The 22,383-nt window shown below is 35.9% G+C and overlaps 3 protein-coding genes across 4 annotated transcripts; 2 read left to right on the top strand and 1 right to left on the bottom strand.

The window, feature by feature from the left end:
* The first annotated feature begins 2,925 nt into the window (after positions 1-2,925).
* LOC103341687 (O-fucosyltransferase family protein) lies at positions 2,926-9,112 on the top strand. Its single transcript, XM_089045482.1, has 10 exons — positions 2,926-3,587; positions 4,371-4,440; positions 4,673-4,740; positions 4,877-4,965; positions 5,467-5,664; positions 6,440-6,644; positions 6,753-6,920; positions 7,568-7,735; positions 7,823-8,013; positions 8,368-9,112. Exons 1-10 carry the CDS (start codon positions 3,222-3,224, stop codon positions 8,528-8,530), a joined length of 1,686 nt encoding a protein of 561 aa, XP_088901608.1. The 5' UTR covers positions 2,926-3,221; the 3' UTR covers positions 8,531-9,112.
* Positions 9,113-12,233: 3,121 nt separating this feature from the next.
* Positions 12,234-15,293, top strand: PAHX (phytanoyl-CoA dioxygenase (PhyH) family protein). Its single transcript, XM_008245153.2, has 9 exons — positions 12,234-12,419; positions 12,538-12,662; positions 12,753-12,813; positions 13,065-13,133; positions 13,245-13,363; positions 13,997-14,144; positions 14,295-14,439; positions 14,546-14,632; positions 14,891-15,293. Exons 1-9 carry the CDS (start codon positions 12,365-12,367, stop codon positions 14,955-14,957), a joined length of 876 nt encoding a protein of 291 aa, XP_008243375.1. The 5' UTR covers positions 12,234-12,364; the 3' UTR covers positions 14,958-15,293.
* An 826-nt stretch (positions 15,294-16,119) lies between these two features.
* Positions 16,120-19,749, bottom strand: LOC103341607 (uncharacterized). 2 transcript variants are annotated; one of them, XM_008245154.3, is made up of 7 exons: positions 19,514-19,749; positions 18,373-18,650; positions 18,090-18,145; positions 17,910-17,988; positions 17,680-17,818; positions 16,793-16,906; positions 16,120-16,636 (listed from the first exon to the last, which is right to left on the bottom strand). In XM_008245154.3, exons 2-7 carry the CDS (start codon positions 18,540-18,542, stop codon positions 16,445-16,447), a joined length of 750 nt encoding a protein of 249 aa, XP_008243376.1. In that variant the 5' UTR covers positions 18,543-18,650; positions 19,514-19,749; the 3' UTR covers positions 16,120-16,444. The 2 variants fall into 2 exon arrangements, with proteins under 2 accessions (XP_008243376.1, XP_088903136.1); XM_089047010.1 differs by having other exon boundaries at positions 18,373-18,617; positions 19,514-19,731.
* Between the last annotated feature and the right edge of the window lie 2,634 nt (positions 19,750-22,383).

Raw genomic sequence — 22,383 nt, 5'->3', positions numbered from 1 at the left:
AATTATAACCAAAATGTGATTTATAAAGTAGCTTAGATTGCGATTGGATTTTGAAAATTCTTCTTGCTTTCATATCCTGGACGTCTTTCTTTTATAAAATGGGATTTGATTTCCGCAATTGTTTCAAATGTGGTGTGTTTTCGGTCAAATGTGTCCTCTTGATTTATTAGGAAAGCTGCGTGATTATAATTTCTCCTAATTATGCGTACGTACTGTGTTTCAAAGCTGGTCTATTCTGTTTACTCTGTTTCCATCCGCATCATGGTTCATGGGGACCCCATGTATGTACAAATAAGATTCTGCATCTATGTCTTGCATGCATGAGGTATGTTCATTTTAAATGTGCAAGCAAACACCATAATTTACTTATTACGTTGTGATTTGAATTGGATAACATAATTCCTTGCCCTTTCCTTTGATTTTCATGGAAATGCTATAATGAATGGTGTGATGAACTCCACGTTGAACCCCCTCACCAAATTACCTCATTATGTTCTGGATTGGATTTGCAATCTGAAAATCAATTGGGCCTTAAATTTGCCGTGGCATGCGTGTTTAAATCGCATGTTATGGCCCACTGAAAAGTTCTCAATGCTTCTGTTATGTGAGCCCAATTCCCACAGAGAGAGAGAGAGAGAGAGAGAGAGAGAGAGAGGTAGCTTTCAATATCAATTCTGTCTTGTGGGACTTCTGGATTTGTATTTTGATTCTCATAACACCGTTTTTCTCCTTCAGTTCCTCTCAGCATCCTCATCCATGTAAATTACTTCTCGTCTTTTTCTATATTTTTTTTGAACGAAATCTTTTTCTAGTCCCTTCCCGTCTTTTTCTATTTCATTCTTATCTATTAAGGTTAATTAGTGATGGCTCTTTCCTCAAAGTTCCAACTACTACTCTATTAGGAGTTGATTAAAACGTTTAAAATGTCTCTTATGGAAGTGGAAAATGCGTTTGCGAGGGGTTTTAGTCTTTAAGATATATTTCAATTATCATTTCCAAGTTGAACTGAAAATCGTTGTAGTTTGTTTTATAATGTTCCATCCTTTTCACCCCTCTTATTTGTATCTCCATCTTCATTCATTTGAATGAAAAATATCAGCAAATGGGGTTAGACCAGTTGACCAGGGCGTTGAGTCTGTGCTCTTGAACCCAAGTTCTCCTTCTCCTTCTCGTAAACTAGATTGATAATTTAAATTATTACTCGTATAAAAACAAAATTGTAAAAGAAATACCCGCAAAAAATGATCAAACGGTTCCTGCACCTGTCACTTTCCAATTTCCGTCTGTAAACGTGAATGTTGAACACCACAAGCCAGACATAAGCTTCAATGTTAGAAATTAAAAGCTGGCAATGAAGGGGAGCGGGTCCATGTGGATTACATACATTACCTTACGTTTTCCCAACTTTATGAGTTGGATCCCAACGTATAAGAGGACGAGTACAAGAGGTAAGTAGCTAACTCATCCAACCATTTCTAGAGATCTCGTTTGTTGGTTGGGCTACTTTTATTTTCCCAACTCCTTTATAATTGGAAAATCTTTTTTCTTGACAGGATCCTTTAAATTTTGCCTATATGGCGCATGGCCCATATTTTCTGCTCCCAATGTAAATGTAACACATATTTAATGTAAACGAAATCATACGGTAATTTCCATTACACTAAAATTAAAAAACCAAGTAAAATATAATTTCCATGTCACATTATTGGCATACATATGAATGATACAACCAACTAGTGCCACAGCCAATTTGTTTTTTATTTATTTATTTAAAAAGCATGGCCATTTGAGTGGTAATATCCGGATAAAGTAATATTCCAAATTTCAAGACTTTTTTTTGGGGCCCTAATAAAGTTACTATGTCAAACATCCCCCCAATAGCACCTCATTATGCCACGTGTCCCTCCCCAACCAAAGGTAGATCCTATTTTAAAATAAACAAAAAGGAGTAAATAATTAGAGAAAAATAATAGGACAACCCTTCTACAGCGCACACACAATTACTTGTACCGGGAGGCACGATATCTCTTTTTATACTGCGATTAATTATTACTATTTTGCAGTTTTCCCCCTTAAAAAGAATCGAATAAACAAAGTAATTTGTTATTGTAAAGTTATCCATGGTTAATAAAATAATAAAACAATGAAAAATAGAAATAATTTTTATTTCATAATTCTCTATAGGGAGTATTTTTGCTTACCATTTTAATCAAGGTGTACTATCATCACCATTTTCAACACTTGATATGTGTCCATTAACATAATAATGGTTCTATAAATACAAAGTAAAGAATTAACTATAATTAATGAAAACGTGTCAATTATTAAGAAAGATGATGAGGATACAGATTAAGTTAAAGTGGAATGGAAAAATATTTCCGTTATGTGTATCATTAGATAACAACAATAATAAATGTTGATCCTATCCGATAAAGAATGTTGATATTTCACATGAGGGTATATTGCTCTAATCTAATTTGTTTACCCAAAAAACAGAAACATATAGCATGGATGGATATTTATATTTGTGATATTCAGAGAAACGTATCTCTAAAGAATCTCTGGATCCATTCCACATATACAAGTAATTTGTGGTGCAGTCAACTTTTTGCCATTTTCCTGATAATCATCAGGAATTTCCCATTTTGATAAGTGGTCTCTTTTCTTCTTTTTTTTCCCGCCCCCCACCATCTTTCACCAAAAACCATCATGTCAAATGCATTCAATCTTAATCAACATTGATTAGCATAATCCTCTCATTGCATCATCTTATCAAATTAAATAAATCCTCATTGCATTTATTTATGCTAAATAGATTTGACAACACTTGACATAGCTTTGAAAGAAAAAAAAAAAACTTTCAATTGGCTTTGGTCTTCTAGGCATTATTTTTGCGACAAGTCATCCTCATTTCAAAGCAAAAACAAAAAAACAAAAAAAAAAAAAAAAAGAAAAGAAAGAAGCCCTTGTCATCCCTGAGAGGAGAAGCACGTGCACGCCCAACTCATTCTTGTTCGAATCTATTGCATTTCAATACAAACACTTCTTCTTTCTCTTTCTTCTTTTCTGTGTCCACCTTCTCTCCCCCAACGTTTTCTCAGAAGAAACACAAACACACACACAGAAATAAAAAGAAAAAGAAAAAAAAGACAGAGAGAGAAGGCCACATGACGTAGTACATAGAGAGAGGGAGAAAGAGAGAGAGCGCAGCAGAAATCCCAATGCACCCATACAATCGGCTACCGAGTAGCGGACATAACAGCCCATCGCCGCCGCCTTCGCCGCTCCGCTCCCCCCGGTTCAGACACAGCCGGTCCAAAGCAGGTGGCCGGTTCAACCAGCCGGGTCGAACCCTAATCCAGCGCATCGTCTGGCACCTCCTCTCCGTTCTCATCCGCCGCCAGGGGTTCTTCCTCTTCGCCCCTCTCCTCTACATCTCCGGCATGCTCCTCTACATGGGCTCCGTTTCCTTCGAGGTCGTTCCCGTCATTTCACATCGTCCTGCTCCCGGCTCCGTTTACCGCAGTCCCCAACTCTACGCCAAGCTCCGACCCGAAATGGATGCCGATAACTCCTCCGCCGATGCGGTGCGTTTCGTCTCGTCATTCCTTCCCTTTTTGTTGCCCGATTTACTCTTTGAGATCTTGTCCAATAATTGTTTTCCAGCATTGCATGATTTCGAATTTCAATCAATCTGTTTTTTTGTTTTTGTTTTTCATTTGACATAATTTCAGGACGAAAATCAATCATGGCAAAGTTATTCTGATTTAGACTACATAGGATTGCTTGGCGTTCCTTCCTACCTTGTTTAGTAATTAGTACTATATCGGCCATCCTCCTGCTTATGCTTTAACCTGGAGATTTGAAATCTTTGCGTAAACGAACTATGAATGTGAACAATCAATCTTCAAATGCAGATAATCAACCTATTGTCTTTTAATCAATCCTACCTTTATTACTTGGACATACTCATTTTCTTTCTTTGTGCAGAAATTTGACTTATTGCTATTTATACAACAAATAAGTAATTCATCATTGAGATAAAATGACAGGAAAAAGATATAAAAAAACTAAGCTATTACATGGGAAGCATTGCATACAAGTGGGATTTGAAAAAATTGTTTCTTATTTTTCTTTTTGAATCTTCCCTTGTTTCTCTCCCTAGTTAGGCCACTCTTAGAGATCTTCGAATTTCTCGATGTAGTTATGGCTTAGAAATTGGTTAATTGAAAGGAAGGGGATGTAATGAGGTAAAATACAGTCGGTTAACCTTGTTCCTGATTCCCTGGCTGCTCTGCTATTGTCTGATTTTATCTGCCCCTCCTATGCATTCATTCCAACTCGCTGACAATCTGTCAAATTCTATGCAGATCTCAACTGTATGGAAACATTCCTATAAAGGTGCTGAGTGGAGACCGTGTGTAAACAAGTCCTCTGGAGGTACGAGTTACCACAACTAGTTCTTGCAGTTTTATATGATAATGGCTGCTGGCATACCTTTTTTTTTCCTACGCTGGAAACTGCATGCTTAATTCATACTCCCCCTTCCTTTTTGATATTTCCATACTGTAACATTATATCATTTCATTTACTTTTTAGATAGGCACATTTATATGTTGGTTTCCATCTTCATATGAGTTCCGAACTTGATCATTTGGTTGCTTTTTCGTAGGTTTGGCAGAGTCAAATGGTTATATATACATTGAGGCAAATGGTGGTTTAAATCAGCAGAGGACTTCAGTAAGTTTAATTCCTCGTTTGGTTGCATATTTCTTTTCTTGTTTGTGTTTGTGCTTTGCCTATTCTGTTCTGAATATTATTATTTGTAACAACTTTCTTGACTCCTTGATACATGGTTGTTGTTGATTCTTTCTAGATATGCAATGCAGTTGCTGTTGCAGGATATCTTAATGCAACACTTGTAATTCCCAATTTTCATTATCATAGCATCTGGAGAGATCCAAGGTTTGTCAGCACTTATCATTTTGATGTTGTGTTTGTAGGATCAGGGTGCCTAACAATGAATATCCATATCTATGAACCCTCCCAGGGTATTGAAATTTGCAACTAAAATATGAGGTACATAATAGCAAACAAATCTGAGATACATAAAAAACAGTGTGTGAATTTTGGCAGTGTCGTCTATGCATCTTGACGTATCTGAAAATTTGACTTGATTCAGTCAACCCTTAAACGCAAAAAGAAGAAAGCTGAAGGATGGATAAAAGTGTAAAGATACATTATAAGATAGAAGGAATAAAGTGACATAAGGTGCTAATACAGCATTTTATTTTCTTTTGGGTTGGCATGAATGCTGCCTCACATATATTCTGTTTGTATGGTTGTACCTTGCTTAAAACCTCGTAGCTTTATGAGGAGTTTTCTGTTGAACTGATACGAATATTGTATTTACGATTTCATTGTCGCATAAACTGGACTCTGATTTTCTTCTTCTTTTATTTTCAGTAAATTCAGAGACATCTATGATGAAGATTATTTCATCAGTATGTTGGAAAATGATGTACGCGTAGTTAACAAGGTTCCTGAATATTTAATGGAACGATTTGACCACAATTTGAGCAACGTATACAACTTCAGAATAAAAGCATGGTCTCCCATTCTGTATTATAAGGATGCAGTTCTCCCAAGGTTACTTGAAGAAAAGTGAGTGAGAAAATTTTAACTTCAGTTGGTCCCTTTATTTATTTATTTAAAGTTACTTTCATTATGTTGTCGTGGTACATGTTGTGCTAAACAGTGAAACTTTGCTTCTACATGAGCTATGGTTTAGTAGTTTCTATTGCACAAATGGTGTATTTGTCAAAAAAGGGGGGAGAGGGGGGAGGGAGAATATGGAGGAAAAAATATAGGGTCTGTAAAATCTGTTGTGTTGCTTGTCCTAGTCATTTAATCTGTTAAAGAGTTGCCTTAGGTATCAACACTACTTGTGTGCAAGTAGAGGTTGTAAATTTCGACCTCAACCTACCGACCCACCTGAATCTGATGATTTTGGGATTGATACTTCTTTGCTGTTTTCTATCCAATCCAAATTCTTCTTGGTAGACGAGTTTGATTAAACTTGTCAATGTGACCTCAACCTGATTACTGTTCATCAATTATTGATTAATTCTTTATATTGTTTTATAACTGTTTTAAATGAGATCCAGTAACTATATTTTATGTTTTATTCGGCAATAAAATTTGAATAAGCATTGCTAAAAATAGTGTTAAATACTTAAAAAATTTATGGTATATGGAAGTGAACTAATATTGACTGTTATACAGGTTTTGCAGAATTGTACTTTGTTATTGTTGTATCCAGTGCAGATTATGGAGATACTTATTGTTGCATCAATTTTGTGAAAATGGGCGTGGCATGATTCATGCAATTCTTGTACAAAACGATGCTTAATGTTGGTTATATTTATGGACAAAACAGGGTTATAAGGATTTCTCCTTTTGCAAATCGATTGTCATTTGATTCTCCTCCTGCTGTTCAACGGTTAAGATGCCTGGCAAATTATGAAGCTTTAAGGTTTTCAAGTCCTATATTAACTTTGGGAGAAACTTTGGTTGCAAGAATGAAAGAACGCAGTGCAAATTATGGTGGCAAATATATTTCGGTGCATCTTCGGTTTGAAGAGGTTTGTCTTGATCAGCTATTAGTGTAGTATAATTAACTTCTATTCAACCTCCATGAAGAAAATATCATCTTCCTTTAAGAAGTGGAATTACTGATCTCCCATGTGTAGGACATGGTTGCATTCTCTTGTTGTGTTTTTGATGGTGGAGAGCAAGAAAATGAAGACATGAAAGCAGCAAGGGAAAGAGGTTGGAGAGGGAAATTTAGCAAACCTGGTAGGGTTATACGTCCTGGAGCAATCAGGATTAATGGAAAATGTCCTCTCACTCCTTTAGAGGTATATCTTTTGCTTTTGTGTAGTTCCTTCTCGTGTATTTAATTATGTAGTGACTATTTGTTCACAAACAATGAAAGAGCAGTAAGTTTTGCACAAATTCCAGTTAAGCAATTTTAGGTTTTGCATGAATTCAAGTTTAGCAGTATAAACTCCATATTGCTAGAAGTTTCATCAGGTAGTCAGTCAGCATCTTCATCTGTTTGTTATTTCATTTCCTGATAAAACAAATGATCATACCTTCAAAAGACAACTGGTGTAGCACAAATTATTTTTCTGTTTGAAAATATTTATTCCCAAGGATTCATAATATATATTAGTTGAATAGGTGAACTTAGGGCCTCAGAATGGAGGGTTAACCCTCCCCTCTCTCCCTAGTCTTTTACCTGTTGTGCCATTTCTGTGTTTGAACCCAGCATATGAGGCACTTGCATTGCAAGGCAGCCTATGCCTCTGTCCCACTGTGCCATATGCCAGCTGGGGTCCTCTAAATTGCTGTTTTGCAACACTGTTGTAACTGTGACCATTGTTTCTATCCTTCTCTTCAATTGTTTCTTTCACTTTAAGAAAGACTTTATGAGTTTTTAAATTTCTTTAAAATTCTAGAATATGAATATTTGATTATTTCTTTTTCTGTGTCATCTAATCAGGTTGGCTTGATGCTTAGGGGAATGGGATTTGATAAGAACACATTTATCTATTTGGCATCGGGAAAGATATACAATGCTGAGAAGACAATGGCCCCATTACTGGAAATGTTTCCTAATTTGCAGACAAAAGAGATGTTAGCATCAGATGAGGAGCTTGCTCCTTTCAAGGTCTTAATATTCTTAGTTCTGTTTCTTTTCTTCCATATTTGAGGTGTGGTATAATACCATTGTTCTGACTTGAGTTACTATTGCTAGAATTTTTCTTCCAGGATGGCTGCGACAGATTACACTGTATGTCTTCACAGTGAGGTATTTGTGACAACTCAAGGAGGGAACTTTCCCCATTTTCTCATGGGACACAGAAGATACTTGTATGGTGGACATTCCAAGACTATCAGGCCCGACAAGCGGAAGTTAGCATTACTCTTCGATAATCCCAAAATTGGGTAGGTATACATGATCTTTACGGCTAGTTTAGTCTCATTGAAAAATGCATTTTTACACATATTGAAATGGCTGGAAGGAGGTTACATTTGATGATATTTGTGTCAGACCTAAATTATAGTCCTTTCTTTTATGGGTGTGTGGCTGGAATAGGCAGGAAATGAGCAACGCCTTCTATGGTTTTGGCTAGAGAAGAAAAGAAGAAAATACCGTATTATGGATTGTCATGTATTTGAGTTAATATGAACAAAAATGTCTGGGACACCAAACTACCCATTGTGATGCAAATTTCTGAACTTGAGCACTACCAAACTACCTGAGGAGTAACATCTCTTGGTTTTGTTGTTTATTCCCAGATGGAAGACTTTCAAGCGTCAACTGCTGGGTATGAGGTCCCATGGTGATTCAAAGGGCTTTGAGCTGAAGAGACCAAATGACTCAATATATACCTTCCCATGCCCAGATTGCATGTGCCGCTCAAACAAGACAGAGGATGCAAGAGCATTGTCCGCTACGTGATTTTGAATGAGGATGTTGTGATGGGTGTTCCCCATACCCTTGATTTTGTGAGGACACTTTACTGCTGACCCCCCTTTTGTGTTGCTATTCTTTCATTCTTTTTTCTGCCCCTGTCCAGCTGTGGAGAGGGCATATACACCAATTTTGGGGGCTACAAGGAATTTATTGGAGGTCACAGTTACCTAATTATTTTCCCGGGATTGGATCGTGAGGAGGTTGCATAGTTTTTATATGATGCCAGAAGAGAAGATAGTGATACATCAATCCTTCTATCACAGGAGTTTCCCGGGCGTTGACTGAGGCATTGTTTCATATCTGCAGCTGCTGTATTTAACAAGCTGTGTACTGACAGATCGCATTCCTTCACAGCCTGCCTGCTTTTGCCATGTTTGTAGATTAGTTAGAGTTTGATCTGCGAGTGCAAATAGGATCAGGTTGAATTTTTTGTACATTTATCCAAAGGTCAGGGTACTCAAATTTCATTTTTTCTTTTCCCACCTTACGAAGAGGTTACATTAGTTACTGAAGCTCACAGGATACCTTTAATACTCCATCAGTATATTCATTAATTTTTGTGATTTAGCGGGGGCATGAATGTGATTATAGTTTGGCCGCAACGTTTTTGAAATTGTAATTTGTAGTGTTTCGTCTCAGTGGGCGTGGGCGTGGCCAGAAAACTTTTGCGTTGTTTTCTATCTTTGGCTTGGCTGTATTTATGTCCCGCCTTCGCCTTGTGTGTTAACATTCTGCGTGAGTTTTGATTGTTCTAAGAGCAAGCCAAATGGAGGGCTCTATCCGCCGCAAGGCTGCAGATGGTACAGCCCCAACTAAAAAAGCAACACTAAATGATGATGAATGGTGGGCTCTAAATGGCTCAGCCCACCGGAGGGTTGCAACCACACCCATATATATAGGAACTCGGTTGAAGCCACTGAAACCCGCAGGACCCACTTATTTTTGGACTATTGGCACGCGTGAACATAAAAAACTGATCTTCAATTGCGCATGACTTGCGGCTGCTCCATTACTCGCTGAATAAAGCCTTTTTAATTTAAATTTATTGTTTTCCAAATAACTGGCTGCTCCTAATCACTTCCATTGTTTTTTTGGTTTTGCAAATCAACGTCTCTTCTTTTATTGTTTTTTTTTTTTTTCTAATCACTTTTTTTCTTTCTTTCTAATTTACCATTTTTTCCATTTCACTCAAATTTAAACTCTCTTTTTTTTTTTCCCTATAAACACTTCTGCAAACAATGTCTATAAATCGAAATGTAGTTTCATAATCTCGTCAAAAAACATATATTTTTAGTTGAAATATTCATAAGAAAAAAATTAACAAAATATAAATATACACGAACAAAAAAAAAAAGTAAGGACTTAAATCAAATTTCATCATAAAAAGATTTAGAGCTCAAATATAGAGCCTACCACCATTATAGGAAATATACTTTTAGAGCCATGAATATTCATTTTGAGCTCTAAAAAGGACTCTATCCACTATATTTAGAACCCCCGCCATTGGGCTTGCCCTAGGGCAAAACATGATTTGATCCAATTGTGCTGTTGGTTGATATTTATTTGTTGTCCGCTTGTTTCAAAAATATCATAAGTCGACCTGATACACTATACAAATGATCATGTATATATGATAAGCACACTATAATTATAAACAATTGACTTAAATTATTATAATCATTTATATTTTTTAGGCTTCACGATCCAAAAAGATGGGGAATGCTAGCAATCTTCTTTCTAACCTTCTTCCTTTTCTGCTTGATATATGTCATTCTCCTTACACTTAAAACAATGTCATTAATATATTATACAAGCTAACTTTTGCTTTCTAAGTTTACCCTTATTAAAATTTTCCAAAAAATTTAACAACTTTCTTACCATCTTATTAATATTTTTCTAATGTCAATTATTTGTTTTTAAAGAAAATATCTGCTTTTAAGAGGAAATGTCATTTTTTTCTTTTTTCTTTTTAACACAAAGGGTTTAGATAGAAAAAAAAAAGGAGTTTCACTAAAACACCCAAAATGGGGGCTAAAATTATAAAAAAACCCAACACTTAAAACACTTTATAAACACATCTAAAACCCATCATTATACACACTCAAAACCCATTTATAAACACACCCAAAAAATATACAATTGTTGATTTTGAGGTTAATTTTGGGTGTGTTTCTATGTTTAAATAGTATTTGAGTTTTTTTATAAATACATGTCTAGAATTGGGTTTATTTATAAATTTGTAAAAAAAAAAAGTCCTTTGTGTTTTAAAAAAAGGGACATTTCCTCTAAACCATTTGTGTTTGAAAAAAGCAGACATTTTTTTTAAAAAATAATTGACGTTTAAAAAAAAATTAATAAGATGGTAAGAAAGTTGTGATTTTTTTTTTGGATAAATTGAATACATTTAATAAGGGTAAACTTGGAAAGCAAAAGTTAACTTGTATAATATATTAATAACATTGTTTTAAGTGTAAGGAGAATAACACATGTCAAGCAAAAAGGAGAATGTCCAAAGGAGAAGGTTAGAGAAAAGGTTGCTAGCATTCCTAAAAAAAGATTATTGATGGTTTTATTAGAGTGACTTTGAATAAATTCATGTTAGTTTTTGTTTTTGAATACAAATTATAATTTAATGGGGATTCAAACTGAATTAAGAGAGAGGGCGAGGGCTCACTGTCTTATTCAATGCTTAATTCATGTATGTAAGGTCATCTCCGACCAACCCATGTATTTTGAGGGGTGGAATTTGGGGTGAAATACCAGTCCAAGTTTTGCCTGGACTGATAATTTGTGTGGAGCCCAAATCCTTGCTCTACAACCCATGTGAAAGAGGAAAAATGGGCGGGCCCCATGTGGCATCAAGCTGTCTGCTTGCACTTTTGTTGCGCAACAAGTGGCAGCATCTGGAGAAAGAGACGCTGCAATCAAAAGGCCCAATTTGAAAGCTGAGTTTGTTTGTTTTTTGTTTTATTTTTAAATGCAACTGTTATATCCATATCAACGATTAGAATTAATTTTAGGCAATTTGAACCGTAAAATTTCACATCCATCCGCTCCAAAAAAATATTTATAATTAATCTAAATCAAATCTAACCCCAAAACTTATTCCAAACTATATAAATAGCCATTCATTTGGTAAATAATCAACCAAAAATCTTTTTTTTTTCCTTTCTTCCTTTGGTAAATAGCCATTCATTTGGTGAATAAAAAGGCTGTTATACTTTTTTTTTTTTAAAGTGAAATTTTATTATGTTTTGAAATTTTAAATTTTTTAGATTAAAATGTTTAGAAATTAAATCATGAACGTTGAGACAAAAATAATGTTAAAAAAGTTAACAAGAAAAAAAAAATTAGGATTTAATAATTTTTAAACAATTTAATAAAGTTGCAGACTCAAATTATGAGTCTGCAAAGTTGGAGGAAATTTTTTGAGCCGAAAATACATGAATAGTTGTATTTTGAAAGGTGAAAATTTGAATTTAGCCCCGACACAGTTGGAGATGACCTAAACCAACAAAGATGTGATCCAGGTTAGTTTTATAATTGACTGAATAATCAAATAGGTTGCGTTGCCCTTTTATTAGAGTTTTTTTTTATAAAAAAAATTAATAAAAGGAAAAAGGAACTGAAACGTGGCATTGCACCCTTTGACCTTAACAAATGGGAGTAAAATTGACAACCCCGCGAGAATATATGGATCCGGATCCTATTAATCCAACCTTTCAACGTTTCAATTCTAAAGAGAAGATAGAAACACACGGAGGACAGGACACAAATTACCTCTTTTGCCTTTCATAATCAGAATCAGAAGCAGAAGCCATGGGCATCGTCGGAAATCTCAGTCCAGACGAACTCCACTCCTTCAACTCCCAAGGTAAACACAACCAACTAACTCCTCCTAAATGTCCTAAGAAAGCATTGTTTTTGACTTTTTTTGACTTGGAAACATGTGTGTTGGGTTGCTAACTTGTTATATAATTTTATGATTGCAGGTTATTTTGTTATAGAATCGTTTGCCAGTGCGGAGGACATCGATGCCATGAGGAAGAGAATGGACCAATTGCTTCACGACTTCGACTGCTCCGCCACCGCCTCTATTTTCTCTACCAAGAATCAGGTGTCTTAATTGTTTGCTTTTATTATGTAGTTATTTATGTTTATACGTAATTAAACTCGGTTCTTTTTCATTTTCAATTGTATTTTGCAGCAACAGTCGACGGACAATTACTTCTACGAAAGCGTCGAGAAGATTTCGTTTTTCTTCGAAGGTATACGACTATATGTTTCAATTTTCAACAACCCTGAATCATTTACTTCTTCAATTCCTGTATTTATGTCTTTCTTTTTATTTTGGTTCTTTCCGGAAAAAAGAAAGAAGATGATTTGTACACTTTTGAACACTTTTGTACAAGTGGAATTTGGTTCCAAAATAGTGAAATCGAACACTTTTGCAATTTGGTTAATCCATAATCTCTAGTTTGTGTTGTGCTAAATTGTTGGCACTTCTTGATTTTGGCAGAGAAAGCTTTTGGGAATGATGGAGAGCTACAACAGCCAAAGGAACTTTCCATTAATAAAGTTGGCCATGGTAAGCTCTGAATACCTCTGGATTAATAAAATTTTAAAAAATGAATTCTAGTTTTTTTCCATGCATTTGAAACTAAAACTGATTCTGTAAAGCACGTGCTCTTTGGTGCAGCGTTACATGAGCTCGATCCAGTATTTAAAGGTTTCTCCTATTCTGAGAAAGTTTCAAGTTTGTTCTCCTCCTTGGGTTATAAAAGGCCCATCATCATTCAGTCTATGTACATATTTAAGGTATTACATCTTCTTGTGTTTAAGGCCTAGTGGTGTCACATAATGTCCTTGTGAGGCTCTAGTACTTTTTAAATGCGAGTTGAGGTAGACCTGAGGTCTATTTGGCTGAGGAAAGGATTGGTTTTTGACAATTGGGCTAATTGGCTGAAAGAACCCTAAAAATATTGGATTCAATGCATTTAAAATGACTAGATACAATTTAACATTGGAACGGAGACTATGTATAACATATGTACACACTTATATGTGAACATATGTGTTTAAAAATTTACACATAGATATGCATGCATGCATTCAGAGGGGGAGGAAGGAGGTACAGACTTGATCGGCATACCTGCCCCACCCCTGTTAGAACAAGTTTTGTGTTCTTTTGTTAGGATGGGGTCTAGAATGGTATCAGTTATGTCTACAGAACTGTGAAATTAGCAATGTTATGATTTAAAACAGTAAAATGCAGACGGCTCTGCTAAATCTTAGTTGTATAATTTCAAATTTCATGATTTGTTGTGGTACATTGTTTTGTATGTTCATGAGTTTGGCTATGTTAATATGTCAATATTGGTTGTTTTTCTTCAGATATGCAAATTATCCTGAGTTTATTTGCAAACTAATGCACAAGAATGTTATTGGCAGCAACCAGGTATTGGAGGTGAGGTAGTGCCGCATCAGGATAACTCATTTCTTTATACCGAACCACCAACTTGCACAGGGCTGTGGCTGGCTCTAGAAGATGCAACAATAACGAATGGCTGCCTATGGGCTATACCTGGATCTCAGAAGAGTACCATTCTCCTCTCCCACCTCTTATTTCCTTTTCTGTTTCTTCCTTAGAACACATTTTTTCCTATTTCAAGTTTTATAGTTGTGAGAAAGGCTTTGAAATTGTTTGGTGTATTAAAACTTTCTTGTAATTTGTCGTTGTGTTTTACAGATGGCCTTGTCAGACGGTTCATTAGAGGTGAAGGGGGTGTGACCTTTGATCGTCCTTCCCCTGAGTATGATCAAAAGGATTTTGTGCCTATTGAAGTGAAAGCTGGGTCTTTAGTTGTTATTCATGGTGATCTTATTCATCAAAGGTCAGTTCAAACAAACTCTTTCTGTTGACCTTTAAATATTTTGCCTTAGTTGGGTGGTCTGAAGATCCAACTTTTCCTTTTTTCATGTCGAATGCTTGGACTACAGTTTTGAGAATCAGTCCTCAAAATCAAGGCATGCGTACAGCTTGCATGTGGTGGATACTGATGGCTGCAAATGGGCTCAAGATAATTGGTAATTACATCTTACATTGGAGGATTACTGAGCTTTACCACTTGTTGTAGGAGTGACTTGTGCAGTCTACATTGAAAGGAAGAATAGTCTGATGGCATTGCAAATTGATTTTTATTCTTAAAGTGAAAAAAGTAACTCCTATTATTGAAAGGAAGAATAGTCTGATACTTGTGGTTTTAAATAATTTTTCTTATTTGCTTGAGATCTAATACATTTAAACTGAATTATTCTTAAGAAAGTGCTTTTATCATGAACCAGGATCAGGCGAAAAGTGGAGCCAGAGCCTCTCTATGTATCTTCTTCGGACCTGAAATTCAATCTCTAGATCTGTTATAGTGTATCTCAATTCTCAAGCAGACCCATCGTCTACTGTGGGAAAATTGAGGTATCCGCAGTGTGTATTACATCTACAAGGAATTCTAAAAACGAAAGTGGATAAAAGCTGAGCCATTTGTTATTTTGGATGAAAAAAGCTTGAGCCATTTGTCATTGTAACTTATAATCTTCTCTTAGTTGGTATTTATAGGCATTTACTGCGGTTTAAACTATTGTTCTAACGGTGCATATTATTTGTATGAAAATTTAGTATCAAAACAGTACCTCCTAAAATGAACAGATCTCTCTGATTAGAAAATGCAACGTCTGTTCTAATTTCGTATCATTTTGGTTGTCCTCTTTGAAAATTTATAATCTAAAAATTGATATTTTGAAGATCTCGTGAATGGTAGATTTAATTTAAGCTATGCAACTGCAGTCCAGATCCCAACATTTTTTTTCCAGTGAGAGAGTGGATCTATCATCACCAACTGAATATCCCCTTTAAGAGAAAAGATGGAAGACTAGTTAGAGCATTTCCAACTGATATATTAAAAGTGCCATATATATATTTAACGGCTATAAATAACATCTCACGTCGCTCCAATAGAATTGTCAAAGTTGATGTGGAATGAAAGCTAGAGGTTCATTTATTACTTTTGACATCTCAAAAGCAAAATGTCAAATAAATATTTTATTATTTTTTAAAGATAGCTGGCTGTTATTTTCATTTATTATTTTCTTCTTTATCTTGAATGATTTGATTGTTACAAATGTTTTTCCTTCTTTCTCTTTCCAATTCATTTCCTATCTTGAATGAACACTGAAATGTAATAAAACTGTGTAATTGTCAAATTGCCACATCAATTATCAAATTTAAATTTGATGTTTGGTATTTGACATATGCTTTCTCAAAACATTTCATTTTTCCTATCCGAATCACTCATAAGCCAAAATTTGAGGCATCAAACTCATATCAACGTATACTCTTATGGTGTCTCAATCAATTTACCCACAGATATCATGCAGAAGTTGTTTAGATCAGTTGGTCAAAGTAATGAGGTCATCCTTTGTTCACCCAAGTTCGAATCCCTCTCTCCATAAATTAGGTTAATTTAGGGTAATTTAGACTATTGCTTGTATTTGAAAAAATAGAGAAGGTATCGCAAATATGTTCATAAAGAAGCTACTAAATAATGGGTGCCAGTATCTTATTTACACGGCAAACTTGAGTGAACATAATGAACTGACGATTGACTACATCTTTAAGACGATTTGAAAATTACCCCAATAGGGGTCGAGCCCGTACACGAAGCTGTTCTGACTTTTGAGACAACACCCTCCCTCGTACAGTTGTACCTTCCTTGTACCTTGTCCCTTCTACCATTTTAGTTACTTACATAATAATCATGGTAACCCACCAATTGAGTCAAAAGAATGATGGATTGGATTGAAATTTGGATGTAGTAGTAGAGCTCTCTTTGGCTGATTCAACTACTACTCCAGAAGCTTATTGCAGGTGCTAACGCCAACAGCTGCAGCGAGATGCCAGGCAGCATGAAGGAAGGGAGTCTGAGGAAACATGTCATCAGCAACAAAAAGCACACCTCCCACTAGTGATGACATCTTATGTACATTGTGGGCCGTCCTTAGCTCGGGATCTTTCAATGCTCTTTTCGCAAATGCTACCTGGAAAATAAAACAACAGAATTGATGAGTAAAGTACAATTTTTGTAGAACCAGGAGCTTAACATAAAAATTTCAGGTTGCCTATGGCTATGACTAGTTACTTAACACGAACTTTTTCATGTGATAGAACAGATTACAGGAAAGTCACAAAGTTACCTCCATTATTCCAGTGTGAACGGCTGAAACCATCAGAGGCTGGATCGGTAGAAATAATGCAGAAGCTGCCATCAGCAATTTTGGGTTTTCATTTCTGAGGGCTCTTGAGAGACACTGCAAAAATATGAGTTGATCCATTTCCGATTATATCAAGTGGGCAACTGAGTAACTTAAAAGAAAATACACAGATCGAACTAATACTTTGTACAGGAAGATATGAAATAAATTAAACATGTAGGAAAACTATATAAGAAATCATATATTGTGGTGTTAGTTTCTGAACCTCCTTTGGTCGTCTGATTGGTTTTTGTTCCTTGAATTTTTTTTTTCCCTTGATTATCATGATAAGTAGGCTTTTGCAGCAAATTCATTCTATTGGAAAATAAAGGTTACATTGCAGATAATTAAGAGTTAGGGGACTCATGACACTGACAAGGTGTAATCCATGTAAACTTGCCAAAGATGAGTATGAGTATGTACAAATTAATCCTAGAGCTTCTTGAGATGAACAAAATCCAGATAAATGTTCAGAGATGAGGTGAACAAGCAACATATCTCAGACTCTTAGTGAGTAATGCAGAAAACCAAAAAATGCTGAAAAATTCTGAAATCCAGTAGTTACTCCTATCGACCAACTCACCTTCACACTCAGAAGAGAAATATTTTCAGTTTATAAATTAAAAAGGACCTCTTAAGCGCTAACAATTCTAATTCAGATGCATCATTCCATACATTCATGTTTGAGTGAAGAATCACCATTACAATCTTTTTAATGAATTTAATTTTGACTAAAGCAATTTGGCATAATCCAGAAACAACTTCATGGATGTTGATAATAAAGAGTGTGAAACCAACTATTATTTATTCAAGGAATTTTTCTGACTTACTACTGTTGCTGTGGCTATCATTGTATAGTCGGCCCATCTTAAATATTGCCTTAGTTTTCCTCTTGAAGAATGATATAAACTTGAGGCGACTCCAACTCCAATTAATGAATTAGCATATATCTTTGAATTTAGATTCTTCCTGTTTCCCCAAGGAAGAAAAAGTTAATTAAAAGTGATGTATCAATAAGATTACGCATATGTCCATCAACTGTCTTACATAAAAGTATTACCTGGGGGCTTGGATTCCAAGAACTATAAAAGGAAGTGAAGTGAGCACATTAGCAACTGTTTCTACAACACTGTGATCGCCTAACGAAATGGGAAAATGCGTTAACAACAGCTATGCATTTTCCATACAAGAGATTAGATTGCAAGCCTACAGATAAAAAATGAATTTATATTTATAATACCTTGAATGCAGCCCTGGATGGGCTTCAAACATGGCGGTCTTTGCTGCCATACTCTCCTGGAGACAATGCAGACAAAGTTAATAGCTGTGGAATTGCTTGCATTTGTTCTTCAATGCGTAATTGAATCTATATTGACTTCAAAACTGTGGAAATGTATTATAATTATTTAAAATAATTAGTACTCGTAGTTTAATCTTTTCTCTTTGACGGCAATCACACGTCCCCTAAAATATTATTAGCATATGCTGATAAACAAGTCTGATTAATCAGGTTTCTCACTCACTGCATAAAAAGTTGCTGATTTGCTCCAACAGCCGAACTTCCACAAGTTGAGTGAGGAAGGTCCCCATCTTGAGTAATCTCCTCTGATTCAAACAGTGAACGCGGCACCACACGCACCCCGTGCATGCCCTCTAGGGCTCTACTTGGGTTCAATGTACTCTGGGGACTCATAAGTTCTTCTGTAATAAGGCAAGCAATCTTTTGCCAGCAAACACTTGCTGGCAATTGTTGGAAGAAGTGTCCCAACTGCGAGCCAATATGCCTATTAAAAGTGTACCACTACAAAACAACAACAATAATTTTACAAATTAAGAGCAGAGCACATGATCATGTTGAGCAACCATTGAAGCTTGAAATTAAGGGAATTTATATATATAAAAACCACGAAATTTACATCCCATAGATAATGATTTTTAACACATATGGTTTTAATTCTTTCTCTGACTGAAAGAGCCCTCTTTGGCTAGGAAAACTGGAAAAGGCAACTCTCCATTAGCATGGGAAATCCAAATGGAGAGGTTTGGTTTCTTTCAATCGAACAGTTCATGGCGTGAGATCCCATTCTACAGGGAGGGAGGGGGTCCACAAAGGTTCTACACTCAAAAGAACCCTCTACATTGCAAGGCATTCTCTTTGGCTAGTTGTCAGATCCCTTCTTATTCTTAGAAAGCCTTCTCAACACACACACACACACACACACCCACTAGCTTCTATTAGAGCAACAATTTTAATCAAAATGCATAACACACCCATACTCCAAACTCCAAAGATAAAAAAATAAAAAAATAAAAAAAAAATTTTTTTTAAAAAGGCAGATATTTTGAGCTCAAAATCCAACATAACTGAACCCAGAAGCAGTTCACATTACGAAGCGGTGTTTATCAAACGGATTATAAGCACATCCATGTGCATACCAAAACCCCGAATCACAACCATAACCCATTGTCCGATTTTCTTCAGAATGCAAACATTAAATTCGCCACCCATAAATAACACCCAAATTCCGAACCAAAACAAAAATTCCATAGTGGTTCATTAATTAAAAAACAAGCAAGCAAGCCACCAACATTGACCTTAAAAAAACATCACAACGAATTGTGCGAATCCTAAGAGAGAGAGAGAGAGAGAGAGAGAGAGAGAACCTGGGAAGATGTGGAAGATTGGTGAAGCTGAGGAAAGAATAGGAGGTGGGTTGGGTGTAAATAGAAGAGAATGAAATGCTAAAATAAATAGAAAGAGCAAAGGAAGGTTGGATTGAAAGGGTGGTTATTTCAGTTTGAGTTGGAATAAAGAAAGAGAGAGAAGGAGATGCGCATGACTCAGGAATCTTCCTCCAATGTCCGTCGTCCCTGATCTCGCATATTCCCAAAATCGTATCAAAATGTGCCATCTCATAATATCCTTCCAATAGGCAAAGGCCCATATACGATTATCTAGGCCCGTTGGGCTCTTGTCTGATAGACTAATGGCCTATAATTCTATCTGAGATCAGATTGGGCCGAAGGTGGCCCATTGTGTGTCTTTTGTATCATATTTAGATCCACAATCATCGAATATGGGTGTAAGGACCGGACTTACCACTCTAGTCAACTCGTCTAACTCATTTGCCTTACTACTATTACAAATTTATACATAAAGCAAAAGATAGAGAATGAAATATTCAAAATATCAGAAAATGTTATTGGTTAATGCAAATATTAAGAATTGAAATTATTAATTAAACAATGATAATATAGTAAATTCACATTTTTATATTAAAAAATTAAAATTAAAAAAAAAAATCATATAATAAATCCTATTTTTATGGAACACAACTACCCGCATTAAATCTTTTTTAAAAATTATAGGCTAATTTATTTACAAATTTATAAATAAACTCAATTTTAGACATGTATTTATTTCAAACACTAAAAACAAGGCACAAGAAATTGGGCGGTGCAGAATTTTTTATAATTTTAGCTCTCATTATGGGAGTTTTAATGAAACTTCCTAATTTATTTTTAAGGAACGTGAGACAAGATTCAAATCAAGACCTTTGATTGATTGATTGATTTTATTTTTGTTGACGATCACAGATTGATCATTGATGTAGTCAATCATGCTTGCTTGTTTTGACTTGATACCGTTGAAATTGATATTATATTATCATGAACAAGATCTGATCACGGTGGACTAGCTAGTCTTGGTCTCCCTTCCCAGCTAATGAAATGAAGTAGGCCCTCTCCTCTCCTCCTGTTCCTGTATGGTGGTGGTTGAGTGAGCTGGCATTCCCAATTTTGGTGGTGGCAAGCTATAAGCTGCATGGGCTGGTCTACAGTACTAAATCTGAATGTGACTGATTAAATATCACACGCTTCCAATCATGACTCGGATAAAGACCTACGTTTACACCTTATCAAGTTTACTCTAACACACCCAAAATTACTACCTACCATTACCAAACTATACTCTATAAATAAAATTTACTAATGCTAATATAATATGTTGTTAATGCACGTGCTTATTGTTTACTTAGCTAGTAGAGTAAAATCCCTATATAATAAATTATAATTTATAAGGAGTTTCTGTGCACAAGCGAAAGATGGTACGGCCACCGAGTTGGTTTAGAAATGCTCCATTTTTCACAAACGTACATAGATTAGATTTGAAAGTGTTCCGGGGACAACGGCTATTAATACTGGACAGTCCCACACACCACACCCTCTCCAACTCCAAGCCAGCAGCATATATGATATTCATTATAAATATACATATATATATTTATATTTATATATGTACAACAACATCAAACCCCACAAAAAAAAACCAAACAGATACCGAAAAGCAAAGCAAGGAAAAACAAAGCAGTGGTGAGTGGTGGGGTGAGTAAAAGGTGCAGACTCCCAAGTTTTTCAGAAGAAGTGAAATAAGAAATATAAGAAGGTTCCAGGAATCAAGGGTCAAGATCATGTGCCTAGCGTAGACCCGCCAGACAAGGAAGAATTGCACCACCAGAGGTTTTTAAGCTTCCTCTCTTCTCTCCTTCACTCAACAATCACTACCCAAAATAGAAAAAACCCCAATTCCGTAGTGCACAGTAGAAGCTAGTTAGAGCTCACATCAAGGTTTTTATGGTTTTTATTAGTCTCTGCCATTACCATTTTTAGTTGGTGCAATGAGAGCTGCTGCTGCTGGAGAAGGCCTACAAAGTAGTAGTGCGACAACAACAACAACAACAGGAGGAAGCAGACATGGGCCTGGTGAAGCTAGAAATTCTGCAATCTTCTTCTTCTTGGTCATTTTAATTTTTGCTCCAACAAGTAATTTGGTGGCTTCTGCCAGTAGAACCAGTACCAGTCATGGTGATGAGTTGGGTGGTGGCCGGTTCATGAGGTCCCCGACAAGGAAAACCCGTTTCCTGGGCAAGGTATCGTTTTATGCACCTTCAAGTACTCCATCTCATGATGTTCATCATTTTGTGGGGATCAACGGTGGTCCGGACAAGCTATATGGAGATGACAAGAGAATAGTTCATACAGGTCCAAATCCCCTTCACAACTAATTGATCATATTGAAATTTCAATATCAGTGGTTGGTTGGGGTTTGATTTGCTGCTGCTGCTGCTCCTGTGTATTCCAGTACTAGTAGCTAGGGTTGAATGCTACTAGCTTAGCTATAGTTAGCTAGAATTCTCATCAAGTGAAAAAGGCTGTAACATGTTTTATGTTATCAGTTTTTGTTTTGTTTTTGTTGTTTTGATTAGGTAGAAAGAATGAGAGCATGGCTTTAGCCTTTTTCAGTAGTGTTTGATGAGGTTATGGGCAGGGCAGGCAGCAATGCTGGGAGTGGTAAGAGAAAGAAAATGGGGAGGCTAGTGTTAATGCTCTTGTTTCTTTTTGCAGTCATCTTCTTACAGCTTTCTGTACCTTCTCTCTTTACCATTCATTTAATTGTGCTTCAATTCATTTCTGCACGTATAGTTATTATTCTTCATCTGCTGTCCTCCTTTAATTCTTTCATGCCATGATTCATT

This window comes from Prunus mume, linkage group LG2, assembly GCF_029339155.1.
Source record: "Prunus mume cultivar Tortuosa linkage group LG2, ASM2933915v1, whole genome shotgun sequence".
In the NCBI taxonomy this organism is placed as follows: Eukaryota; Viridiplantae; Streptophyta; class Magnoliopsida; order Rosales; family Rosaceae; genus Prunus; species Prunus mume.
The sequence above is the reverse complement of the archived record's forward strand: the minus strand, read 5'-3'. Positions and strand labels throughout refer to the sequence as shown.